Genomic DNA, 13,470 nt, shown 5'->3' on the forward strand with positions numbered 1-13,470 from the left:
AATCATAGAATGGTTTGGGTTTGGGTTGGAAGGGACCTTCAAGATCATCTTCTTCCAACCCCCCTGCGTGGGCAGGGACACCTCCCACTAAACCAGGTTGCTCAGAGCCCCATCTAACCTGCCCTTCAACACTTCCAGGGATGGGGCAGCCACAACCTCCCTCGGCAACCTGGGCCAGGGTCTCACCACCCTCACATTAAAGAATTTTCTCCTCATGTCTCACCTAAATCTCCTCTCTTCCCATTTTAGTTCATTCTCCCTTGTCCTCTCACTCCAAGTCCTTTTCCAAAGTCCTTGCCCAGCTTTCCTGTAGCCCCTTCAGGAACTGGAAGGCTGCTAGAAGTTCTCCCTGGAGCCTTCTCTTCTCTAGGCCAAGCAGCCCCAACTCTCTCAGCCTGTCCTCATAGGAGAGCTGCTCCAGCCCTCTGATCATCTTTGTGGCCTCCTCTGGACTTTCTCCACGAGCTCCATGTGCTCCTTATGTTGGGGGCTCCAGAACTGGACACAGTTCTCCAGGTGGGGTCTCAAAAGAGCTGAGTAAAGGGGGAGAATCTCCTCCCTTGATCTACTGGCCACACTTCTTTTGATGCAGGACATGGTTGGTTTCTGGGCTGCAAGCACACATTGCCGACTCATGTTGAGCTCCTGGCCCACTGGATGGACCTGTTAAGCCTACGTAGTTTATTCCAGATGTGTTCTCTGTGCAGAGTCCTGTGTTACAAAGAAAAATATCCTCAAAAGCAGAATTCCTTGAGAATAGCTTCACCGTTTGTTTCACAAAGATGCTTTGCTCTTCAAAGCTCATGCTTTGCAAAATGAGCAAGGCTGCCTTCAAGGGTTTTAAACGTCATCTTCAGGGTGTGATAGAGCCACTGCTGTCACAGGGAGCATCCTTTTCTCTGCACCTTTCTTGTATTTAATTGCAAGAAGAGCTCGTGTCCAGTAATTTCTCTTGTCACTGTTCTGGAAGCAAATGTCCAGAAGTTCAACAAAAAATAGACGAAGCCCGGCAGCAGCCTGAAAGATCTGAGCATGAAGACTGGGAAAAAGGGCAGAGAAAAACTTGGTGAGAGTGCTCACCTGCACCCTGGTAGACCTGGTTTTGAGAACTGAAGGAAATGTAGAGCTTCAAGAAACTGTAACTTGGAGAGAAAGCAATCATGGAAGCTTATATTCCTCCAGTGGTTAACAAGCAGAAAAATGTGCAACCGCTCCCTAGTGCAACTTTGGAAGTGACATTAGGAGTTGGCCTAGTTTTCTTTCTTTGAAAAGAGCATAATGGAATGTTTGCCTTGCTGCAGAATGTGGCTTGGGGACATTTGATACGTGAACACATTCTGTAGGAAGGGATATACATTGATCTCAGTTGGTTCCAAACTGATTTTTCATCATATTCCTTTGAAATTAGTGCAGTCGTGGAGCTTCCCTAGGCCAGCAGTGTTTTCAGGAAAAGGCTGAATTAGGCAACTGGATTGAAATTTGTCAGTGGGTCGTAACCTTTTGCCAAAAAGAAGCTCTAGCTTAGGGCAGCCTGGGTGACCTCACCCTGCTGGGAGAGCCTGGATGTGTGGCCCGCGTGTCCCCTGTGCAGCCTCATCTCTCCCTGCTGGTGAGTTCTGTGCACTAAGGAATTTGAACCGCTTGCCTGCTAGCTCAGACTTCTGTTGAGGTGACAAAATGCCTCCAAAAGAGACTGGGGGAAAAGGCAGAAATCCAGCAGCAGCAGCTGTTGGATCTATTCAGCAGGATGAGATTAAGGCAAATCCCTTATCCCTGGGTCTGGTGCCCTGGAGAAGCAGTGTCTGGCTCTGCCGTGCGTGGTGTGATGTCGAGCAGTCAAGGACATGGGGTCATCAGGAGCAGTCAGCATGGTTTTATCAAGGGTAAATCATGTTTGACTAACCTCATAGCCTTCTATGAGGAAATTACTAGGTGGATGGATGATGGTAGAGCGGTAGATGTGGTATATCTTGATTTCAGTAAAGCATTTGACACCATCTCCCACAGCATCCTTGTAGATAAGTTGATCAAGAATGGGTTTGGTGATCAGGTAGTGAGGTGGATCAAGAACTGGTTGAAAGGAAGGAGGCAGAGAGTTGTAGTCAATGGGGCAGAATCTGGTTGGAGGTGTGTGACTAGTGGAGTCCCTCAGGGGTCGATACTGGGACCGGTGTTGTTCAACATCTTCATCAACGACCTGGATGAGGGTACAGAATGTACCCTCAGCAAGTTTGCTGATGACACTAAGCTGGGAGGAGTGGCTGACACACTGGAGGGCTGTGCTGCCATTCAGAGGGACTTGGACAGGCTGGAGAGTTGGGCGGGGAGAAATCTGATGAAGTTCAACAAGGGCAAGTGTAGAGTTTTGCATTTGGGGAAGAGAAACCCCATGTTCCAGTACAGGTTGGGGGCTGACCTGCTGGAGAGCAGTGTAGGAGAAAGGGATCTGGGCGTCCTGGTAGACAGGAGGATGACCATGAGTCAGCAGTGTGCCCTTGTGGCTAAGAAGGCCAATGGCATCCTGGGGTGCATTAGAAAGGGTGTGGTTAGTCGGTCAAGAGAGGTTCTCCTCCCCCTCTGTTCTGCCCTGGTGAGGCCGCATCTGGAGTATTGTGTCCAGTTCTGGGCCCCTCAGTTCAAGCAGGGAACTGCTTGAGAGAGTCCAGCGCAGAGCCACAAAGATGATTAAGGGAGTGGATCATCTCCCTGATGAGGAAAGGCTGAGGGAGCTGGGTCTCTTGAGCTTGGAGAAAAGGAGACTGAGGGGTGACCTCATCAATGTTTACAAATATGTAAGGGGTGAGTGTCAGGGAGATGGAGTTAGGCTTTTCTCAGTGTTGACCAGTGATAGGACAAGGGGTAATGGGATCAAATTGGAGCATAGGAGGTTCAAGGTGAGTATTTGAAAAAATTTTTTTACTGTGAGAGTGACAGAGCACTGGAACAGGCTGCCCAGGGAGGTTGTGGAGTCTCCTTCTCTGGAGACATTCAAAACCCACCTGGACGCCTTCCTGTGTGATGTGCTCTGGGTGACCCTGCTCTGGCAGGGGGGTTGGACTAGATGATCTTTTGAGGTCCCTTCCAACCCCTAGGATTCTATGATTCTATGAAACTGCGTTCATCTCCACCTTGTTCTTAGGTCTCAGGGCCTCTTACTGTGTCCAAAGAGAGGATGCAACATCCAGACATCCCCTGCTATTCCTTCAGCAGGTAAACACACAGGAGGAGCATCTACACATAAGGAATGCTGCTGATACCAATGGCGCTGTGTCACAATATTCAGCCCACCTATTTTACCCAAGAAACAAGACTGGAAGAACCTTCCATGAGAGCAATGCTTAGGGATCCCTTTAGGTATGCAGAGGTGTGACTGATGACAGTGTTCATGAAGTAAGACTTGAGCAGATCACAGCTGTATTTAATAGCAAGGTAAGAACTGTAGTTTCATTCTTGTAACCTAGAAAATATATAAATATATACAGGAAAGCATTTAGGAGGGGTATGGTTTTACCCAGTTTTTGACATAGGCATTTTGTGTTAAATGTAAAGTCTTTCTGAAAAAGGGTTTAGAAGGCAGGCAGACTCTACTGAGCTGCTGAGGGGTGATGGCTTTTTGAATACACACACCTGGATTCACCAAGAGGCTCTGTAGTTGTGTTTGTGCTTGACAGAAACCTACTGTCAGACTCCAGCAGCAGGGTTCTGAGTCTCTCGAGGTGGCACGGGTGGGGTTTGCAGTGAATTATGAGGACAGGGCACATGGGGGACGTTCCCTGCTGGTGTGTCTCTGTTCCATTTCCACTACTTCATTTGCTACATGCACGGAACTCCTCCTGCCGTTTCTTGGCAGCGGAACTCCAGCTGGACCAGAGAAGGATGTCAGTCTTTCCTCTCCTCCTTTTTGCTTGAGGATGCCTGGTGGACAGCTCTGATGAGTGCTGTGAAAACAGGAAAAAACACCCAACCCACAGCTGCCCATGGGTGCTTTTCATCCTACCCAAATGTTGCCGTAACCGTTTCACTCGGCGAAAGAGCGGGGACTGATCTTTTTCTGACTGGTAAGATCGTGATGTAAAGGGTGCAGGTGACCAGCGAAAAATAAAAAAGGGAGAGATAATGAACCAGCTAATTCCAGAGTGAGATTAGGAAAGATGAGCCTGTCTAGCACAAATCTGCAAACAGACCCACTAGTTTCCTCAGCACGTATTGGATATCAATCACTCGGCGACAGGTGACACAGTCTCTGCTGTGCTGGACAGTGCACTCCAGCTGCTGGGTGGGCTTTGGTGTTTAACTTGCAAAGAGCCTTTGTCTTCAAAGGTTTAATTGAAATAATTCACCTCAGCAAGCGTTCCTGGGATCTCTTCTCACTTGTCAGAAGGGGGTCATTTCTCCAACTTTGGCCTGTGTCTGAATTCCAAAGAGTTTTATTTCTCTTGTTACCTGGTGACAGCAGCTCCAAGCTTCAGGTCAGGGAGTGTCCAGAAGCAGTCCTGGGGCATTCAGCTTGCAAATCCATGGGACTACCTGTGTCTAAATGTTCATTTCAGTACTGAAACCACCCTGGGTTTAAATATTTGCAGGTGGTATGCTCCCTGCAATGCTGATGCTCAGCACAGTTACACCAGCTTCAAGCACTGCAAGGTTTTCCCAAGTCCTGCCTTAACACGCGAAGTCAGCAGGCATGGGCAGATGTGTATGAGTGCACAATTTGGACTGAAAACAACTGTTTATCTTTTGTGCTTAGCAAGGCAGGTCAAGAGGAAAAGGGTGGTTGCATTTGTTATTAATTGCAAAACAGAAAGTCTGTGACAGTCTAGCTGAGCACAGCCAAGAGTCTTACTTTGGCATTAAGAGAGATTTTGTGCAAGAAACATCAGACTGAGGTGTGTCCTTTTGTTATCAGCACCTGTAAGTACCCCTGAATTAGTTGAATGGAGAACATTGATGTCTTCACTGGCTGTAGCACTTACACTGCAGTAAGTAGCTCTCCACTAAGATTTTTTCCATACTGTTTTCCAAAAGTAATGATTATCAATTATGGTAAATAACTTCATGTTGATAGAGGTGTTTGAAACAGCCTTTAATGCCGTGAAAAGGTTCATTGACTTTCTGAGCTCTGCTTAAATTTCTACTCGTGTTGAGCAGGTGAATCATGAACAGTGACACAAAGAGAGATTTCATTACTTTTGTTAGTACCTGTGGCCTGGGTTTGATTCTGATTGCCTGACTCTAAAGGCACTGAAGTGCTGGGTTATGGAATATAGATGAACAGATAAACCACTGGTAATACCTGGTATTTTCTGGGCAGGGCATAGCAATTTACAGGGGGTGCTTTTAGGGACAGGACCTCACAGCTTTGCTTCCCAGCCAGATCTGGGGATAGGCAACACACAGAGTGAGGCTTGCTAAGTAATTACTAGCTGGTAAGTAGCTCAAATCAGCCTTAAAGTCAACAGTTATTTTCCAGTGTTGCATAGTGCCAGGAACAGCAGACAAAAAACCTAAAAACTTAGGGATACTGTAGCTGGAGCAGGTACTGCTGAATATCCACAGAAGTCCTGCTGTGTTGCATGGAATACAATGGCTTGGTTTTTACCATGGAGCCCAGCTGGGGAGGTTTGGGGTTTTTGTGGAAAGAAGTATGCAAGTTGCACCTCAGGAGGTGGGAGGCTCAAGGCTTGGGAATGTTTCCAGTCCTACTTTTTTTGCTTTTTTGGCCAAAAATGGTAATTACATTTCTTCCTAGAGTGAGGTTATTTTTTTCGTACTTTGTTGGGATTGCACACTTGAAAAATATTCTGCGGGTGCACGAATGGAAAATACTGGCATCTTGAGAACACCCTCTGTGTGCAGAAAGTGGTGGGGGAAAAGGAATCCTTTCTTGCCTGCCTCTGCCTGCTCACATGCACAACCAACAAGGGCTTCTCCTCATCAGTGGAACCACAAACCCAGCTGTTTAGGCAGGGAGGTGACAGCCAAGCCCCAGGTGCTGCCCAGTGCAGATGGTTCTCAAGCTGCCCCAGGGTGTGGTGATCCCGTGAGGTTGCTGTGGGTCACCCTTGGGCAATGTTTGGAGTTGGGAGTTGGAGCTGGTCTCTGAATTTCCCACTTGTGTGCCATCACAGGGGTCACATTCTTGGAGCGAGAGGACTTGTGGTTTGGATTGTGGAGGGGTTTGCAGACCTGATCTGTCACCCACAGTGGTGGGTTAAGCTTCTGCAAACAGCTGGGGACAACCTTGCCATTTGATGTGGGGCTTGGGGAGAGCTATTGATGTGTTGTAGAGAGGAGGGAGAGGCTTCCCAGCTAGCTCAGCCAGCAGTTGAATCTGCTCAAGATGAATTAGTGTGGCCATCCAGCATGTTCTGCAACATTGGCCCTGGTCCTGCTGTCCTTCCACGAGCAAAACTTATATCCGGTTTACTGGGAGTCTTGCCTGAAAACATGTCAAGGACCAGTTTGTGTACCTGCAACCCTGGCTTTCTTCAGCTCCAGTGCAGAAGAAGAAGGGCTTGAAAGCTGTGCCCTCATGTGGGAAAATGCCCTGTCATTATATGAGTGAACAGAAATGGAAGGCAGTACCAGCCTCTCCTTTTCATCCTTTGGACACTGTTTGCTTTTGTTGGACTCACAGAGCAGGGAGATCCCTGTGGATTTAGGGGCTCTATTGTCTCTTTCTCCTAAATGGAAGAGTGGTGGAAGGGGGATGCTCCCAGAACAGCCCAGTTCCTAGTGAGGACCACAATACGCAGCTAGTGGTTTACACAGTGAGATGTTCCTCCTCACTGTGATTTGTCACTTAGAGCCCCTTGGTGAGCTGGCTCAGACTTAGGAAGAACTAAGTAACCTCCAGCTGTCACCTTTTTACTGTCCTAAGTGGAAGAAGTATCTTGAGTTGTTGCAGATACAGGCTATTGAGTGCATCCCCTTTAAAGCCAATTCAGAATTGTCCATCTGAACTCTGCCTCTTGACCCATGTCTTCAAGGGACTCTTCAAGTGTCCTGTGATGCTCAAAGGAGAGGATTTTCCAACACCTGCTTCGTAAACAATGAATGACAAACAAGTCAGAAATTCTAGCTTAGCTGTTCCACTGACAAGGTATGAGGAGGAAACAGACAACACTGGTATTTGAGATCCTCTCAGTATGAATTGGGGCTGACCACCTTGCTTCTGAGCCCTGCAGGCACAAGTTAAGCATTGCACAACATGCCCAGTGGATGCTGAGGCACTCTAGAGCCCATGCCTGATGTGCTGCAGAAAGAGGAAGTGGGAAACTCTGGCTTGGGCAGTGAAGTGTTTGGCCTGAATCTCCTTCGGTGTGAATATTAAACTTGGATTAAGAGCTGTTTGATCAATCACAGAACCATATGGTTGCGTGCATTTTCTTCATTGGGTATCTGGTGATTTCCCCCACCCCTGCACCACTGGAATGATCTTTTCAGAGTTCCTGATTTATTTCATCCGAAGAACCGGGGACTCTGCAGGGGGAGGATCTGGTGCAGGAGGATGTTTCTCAAGTGGAAGTGGAGTAGAGGCTGATGTCTTTCTCTTTCTTGCAGGGTCTCTTCTTGATGGCCTGGGAGGGCTGAGCTCCCTGCGCGGCAGCGTGGAGCAGCAGCTGAACGACACCCTGAGGCGCCGCCGGCACGCGGGGGACGACGACTACAACATCGAGGTGCTGCTGGGTGTGGATGACTCTGTCGTGCGATTCCACGGCAAAGAACACGTCCAAAACTACCTCCTCACCCTCATGAACATCGTGAGTAGCTTCCCTAGTGTCCTGGTTTGTGCTGCGCCGCTTCTCCCAGGATGTGAAAGGCCTTGGCAGGCTTTTGCAGGAGCATCTAGGAGACCGTGCTTGGTGCAAGCAGGATTATTTTGCCTGCAGTTGGATGCTGTTCTCTCTTGTCAAGATGCTCCTTTGATTGACCTTTTTTGCAGTAGTTTTCCAGGCTGCATTCTCGGGCAATTCCAAGAACTTGGGTTGAAAAACAGTGGGCAAAAATGTTAACTTGATCCATTCCTAATAATTTCTAGCATCTCCTGAAACACAGTTGTGAAGGAAAACCTGGGTAAAGAATCAACATTCAGAATGTTCTCTTAGAAAGAAAGCAACCCTTCTAGAAATAATAACTGTTTCTTTGTTAATGTGGCATCTGTATTTATATAGAAAGTGCAAAGGAACAGAGATTCCTCTGAGACAGGAGGGAATCAACAGCAAGGCTTTCATGGCCATGAATATGCAGCTAGTATCTTTGTTGTTAGTAGAAGCTTCTTTTTTTTTTTTAGGCTTGAGGGAATCAGAAAGCCCATGAGCAAGTCTTTGCTTGTTCCTAGAAGATCACGAGCCCCTGGGACTGCAGCTGTCACAGTCCAGTCTGTTGATGCTGCTGCAAACACAGCTGAATTTGCCTGGCAGATGTGAGCCTGACTTCTGGTTCAGGTTTGGGTTGGGGTCTAGTGGTGTAAAGTCCAAGAACTGAGCCTTGCATATCTAAACGTGTATGTTTTACTCGTCATAAAAAACGGGAGGCTCTAGATGAGGAAGAATTTATGATGGATGTTAGGAGCATTCCTGGGGATTTTTGCCCATGTGAAGGGCAGTTTGGCCACCATGTAGTGCATTATCTGCAAGGTAGTTCCAGAGTAGCTTCAAAAGTACAAATGCTTTGCTCAAGTGCAGAAAAGCAGTATGAAGTGACCTTCATTCAACCCTGTGCCAAGACTGGTTATCCTGGGCACTGTGCCATGCTGGCACAACTTCCCTGCTCTCAGTGCCAGAGCTGGGAACCCAGCACTGCACGGCCAGGCCATTGGGAGCTCCAGGCCTGGAGGTTCAGTTTCAGCTGAAGAAATACTGGAGATGCTTCCCTGTGCTTACTTTCTGGTAAGGGTCAGTGTTGGAAATCAGAAGCCAAATATGGCCTCATCTAAGCCCAAAGCAATATAATCTAGCATGGTCCCTAGCTTTTAGGTGAAGCTTTCCTGTTCCCTCACAGCATGACCTGCCAAAGGCACTGGCAGTCTGCCTTCCAGGAGGGCTGAGGGCTAAAATCACCCACAGGAGACAATGTCATTGCCCTGAAGTTATTTTGGGCAGCTCAGTGGCCTGTCCATTGCAGGCAGTTTCACTGAATTCCTTGGGGTGACAGAATCACTCTTACCTTTACCAGGAGCACATCAGGAAGTTGCAGCCTCCATCTCCCAACTGCTGCCATAGTGCTAGCACCATTCCCAATCCCAGTGGAGCATCCCTCAGAGAACCTGCAGGACAGCATGTAAAATGAAAGCTGGCAGAGGAGTGGGAAATGGGGTGCAGTAGAATCACAGAATCTTAGGGGTTGGAAGGAACCTCGAAAGATCATCCAGTCCAAACCCCCTGCCAGAGCAGGGTCACTCAGAGCACATCACACAGGAACGTGTCCAGGCAGGTTTTGAATGTCTCCAGTGAAGGAGACACAACCTCTCTGGGCAGCCTGTCCCAGGGCTCTGTCACTCTCACAGGGAAGAAGTTTTTTCTGATATTTACATGGAACCTCCCATGTTCCAGTTTGCACCCATTGCCCCTTGTCCTATCACTGGACATCACTGAACAAAGCCTGGCTCCATCCTCCTGACACTCCCTCTTAACATATTTGTAAACATGGATGAGGTCACCCCTCAGTCTCCACTTCTCCAAGCTAAAGGAATTCTCAGTAGGAAAGAGAAAGCCTGACCCTCCTTCCCCACCCACTTGTGTCCCCCTCCTGGTTAGGCCCCAGGGCCATTCTGTGTGCTGCTGTCTCTCCTCCTAGCATGGCCTTGCTCTCCTCTGTGCTATCGAAGAGAAACCTCTCCCTAAGAGAGAGGATCTTGAAGGTGCTGTGTTCAGTGCAGAACACTTTTGTGTTTCAACTAACCAAAGACAGAACAAGGAGACATTCATCATCACTTTCAGCCAGGAGTAGCTGGCACACTTCCTTTCTGAACTGGACACTTCAGAAAAGCCTGATGTTTTCAGCACTATGGTGTTAGATCTGAAATTACAGGTCTCCTGCATTAGGCAGTGACATTTGTTACTCCCTCGTGTGGTTACTTCAGACAAAGCTTCCCTGGATTAAAGTAACAGATCAGAAAGATATACACAGAAAGCAGCAGGTGATGCTGAGGGATTCTAAGCAGGTTTGGACTTGGCAGTATTTCTACCTCTCTTTTTTTTTTTTTTCTCTTGAGAATAAACCACAATTAGCCAGTAAAGTGGTAGTTCCTTCCATGCATCATTCATTCTCCAGTTTCAACTTGCTTTGGCCAGAATTCCTTTTTTGGTGATCCCTGTCCACTCAACATTGCAGGTTCGTGGGTATCACCTACTTTCTGAATAACAGTTTTAGTTGGCTTGACTTCTCTAGTCTCTAACCTGGTCACTTGTCTGATAGTTACTACCTCAGATAAAGGAGAGAACTCAGATCAGCCACGTGGAAAGGAGAGAGGGAGGCAGGGAATCTGGGACATCTTGCCATGCAGATCTGCTGGACCATTCTTGCTAGCAGCATTTCAGAGATGCTGCTTTCCCTGAGCAGTGACTTGTGCCTGTGCTGAGCTGCAGTCATTTGTGTTTCTGAGGGATGGGAAATAGGAGTGAAGGCAGTTTTGGCAGGTGTGGAAGCAAGTTAGCTTCTGAATCCAGGAAGTTGGAGATCAAAAGTTTTTAATTCATGTGAGTGACAAAATATTCTTGATGCAGACCTTGCAGAGAATTGTTTTATTTTTACCATATACCTCATGAACATCAACAATAGGTCTTCAGTAAAGATAGTATCAGAATATTGTCTTTTTAGTCGTAAAAACATGAACCTTTGTAAACAGCAGAGCTGATGTGCTGTCCCAAAACTCTTCCATGCTTTCTGAAATGTCTGTGGCTCCATCTCCTGGGAGTAGCTGTCATTACAGAGCCTGAGCAAGCTGGAACACCACTGCCTGCAGAAGCTGTAGGTGACTACAGGAAAGGTTGTCACCCCTTCTAGAAGGGATGCTTTTGTCACTCTCCAGTCCTTCCTCTCAAGATTTCAGCAATGGCAGTTCCAGCAGTCTGGAGGTGCTACAGTCTGCACTCACTTTTTCAGCACTTTTTTTCAGATTTGTGTCCTTGCAGTGAGGTTCCAGGCTTCCAAAGTGCCCTGTGTTTCCATCACAAGACTTGTTCCCTGTGGGAATCCTGCACTGGAGCCTTCCAAAGCAATCTGCAGAGAATTGAGAAAAAAAGACATTGTGGAGAAGTTTTGAAGAAGACTTGAATCTTAAGGTCAATTCCAGGGTACTTTTTGCCTCTAGGAAAGTCCCTCCTGGGAAGCTACTTATATCTTGGCACAAGGGAAATGGTGACTGTTTTTCCTGAGGCAGACCTTTCTAGGAGCAATGCTATTGCATGGATGGGGAGAAAATATGAGAGGGATCACTGAGCTTTGGAATAATTGCTTTACAAGGTGGGCAGTCTGAGTTACCTGCTCCTTCCTTGTGAAACTGTTGTGCTGACAGTCTGGTATGTTCTTAAAAACCTAAAATCATTGTGCCAGGTCCCACAGTCTGGGCAACTCAGAATCACCTTTTTCCCTGAAGGGGAAGGGGGAAGTTCTGTTTAGCCTAACTAAAAAAAAAAAAAAGCCACCTCTAAATCCTGCTCAAATATACCAGCCTCTGAACAGTGGTATTTCTTTCTCACCAATTACCCATAATATAATATTTATTTTGGTTTTAGGGGGATGAGTAACTTCATTCATGATGTGCAGATGTTTTAACCCCCTAATTTTTTACTCTGATGGCAGGACATTTCTCACCTTCCCAGGCACAAGAAGATTAATTTTTGACCCATCTGCATAATTCTGGGTTTTTTTTTTTACTTCACTTCCACAACTACTCTTTTTAGCACAAAAGTGACCACATAATTCTAGTTTCTCTCTAAAAGTAGGGCAGCAGTATGAGGTGCTTCTAAAAAAATATATCTAAAATTCATCCAAACAAAACCCCCCATGAAATATGTCAGTTGTTCGGTTGAGGAGTGGAGCTGCAGTGTTACCTCTGCTGGGGGTTTTCTCAGGCCAGCACTTGTGTTTCATGTAGAAAGTCTTCCCAGATCACGGAAACGTGACATGTTGTATTTTTGAACAGGACACAGGGACATGCAGAAATCCAGCCTGTTTGGAGATACCGTTGCCTTGTGAGGGATGCTGCAGCATTTATGGCTCTGGCAGTGCTGTTGACTTTACAGCTTTCAGATGACAATTTCCAAAGCACTTGTGGGATTTGGAAACACTTTGCCCACAATTTTTAAGATTCATTTAGAATCTCGAGTGCTGTTCGTGTCTTTAAAGCTAAACACGTTGCCTACGTGTGTGCAGAAATGGAGCTCATGTAGTTGTCTCAATATTCTGCCTCCCCAGTCTGGAACTTCAGCATGAAAAAATGGCTTTAAGTTAAATCCTCAAGTGTTTTCCAAGGGCAAATCCCTGCTGAAGTTAACAGCACGTTTCCTTGAGTGAGAGCTCCTGACAGCAGAATCTGTTACAAAATGAACAAAAATATACTCGCTTGCTCTCCCCACTCAACTGCTCATCCCATGTGGATAAACGGATTGAAGTGAGACAAATGGGGAATGGAACAAAAAGGAAGAGAACCTGGAGTTCAGCCACGGTTGGAGTGGCCACCTGGGGTGGATGGTGATGGGCTGATCTGCTGTTGAAGCAAACTCTGGCAGCTTTTGAATCCCTCAGTGAACTCGGACACGCTGCTGTGACCTTGCTTGCAGGAATAACCTCATCTCCCTCGTTATGTTTATCAGTGGAGTGAGATGAAGCCTTCAGAGAAGTATTGGCAGGGTTTGGACTCGGAAGTCTGGCTTTTCCCCAGTCACCTTTTCTGTCAGCCCTGATCTAAAGGCTGTTAAACTGGAGAGGAGCCCTGACACGTGCTTCAGAAAGGTCTGTGTGAGGGGGCACCTGATGGTGGGAAGTGTCATCTACGTTTCTCACTGCATGGCAATGGTTGGAGACCCGAATCCTCTTCTGAGAAGTCTGTCGTGGTATGAGCACTTGAAGTGACATATCTGTGGCCTTAAAAGTCCCCTTTGTAACTTTTTCCTTGTTTTTCTCAGGTGAATGAAATTTACCACGACGAATCCCTGGGTGTTCATATCAACGTGGTGCTGGTCCGGATGATCATGTTGGGGTATGCAAAGGTCAGCAAACCTCTCAACAACTTCTCCACCCTCAGCTTCTTGGTTGGCCTAGTCCATGTGGTTCACATGAAGGGCTGTGGAAACAGAAATCTCCTGCACAGCAAGTTCCAGAGAGCTGCTTTCCCTCCTTGGCACGTGCTAAATGTGCTTGTGCCCTCATTCCTGAGGCTGACCACAAGTGTCCCTTTTGTGACCCTGGCACAGGACTGGCTCAGCCCACTCAGGCTTGCAGCCAGAATTCTTGCCCTTTGGAGTC

The 13,470-nt window shown here is 47.2% G+C and overlaps 1 protein-coding gene across 1 annotated transcript in view; it reads left to right on the top strand.

Annotated features, from left to right (window-relative positions):
- ADAMTS3 (ADAM metallopeptidase with thrombospondin type 1 motif 3) overlaps nt 1-13,470 on the top strand; it is a 102,827-nt gene that overhangs the window by 65,174 nt on the left and 24,183 nt on the right. Inside the window, exons 5-6 of the mRNA XM_051618777.1 lie at nt 7,564-7,763; nt 13,131-13,214. Coding sequence (XP_051474737.1) covers nt 7,564-7,763; nt 13,131-13,214 — 284 coding nt within the window. The remainder of the gene's footprint in view (nt 1-7,563; nt 7,764-13,130; nt 13,215-13,470) is intronic.

The sequence above is a fragment of the Apus apus genome, chromosome 4 (assembly GCF_020740795.1).
Source record: "Apus apus isolate bApuApu2 chromosome 4, bApuApu2.pri.cur, whole genome shotgun sequence".
NCBI classification, from domain to species: domain Eukaryota; kingdom Metazoa; phylum Chordata; class Aves; order Apodiformes; family Apodidae; genus Apus; species Apus apus.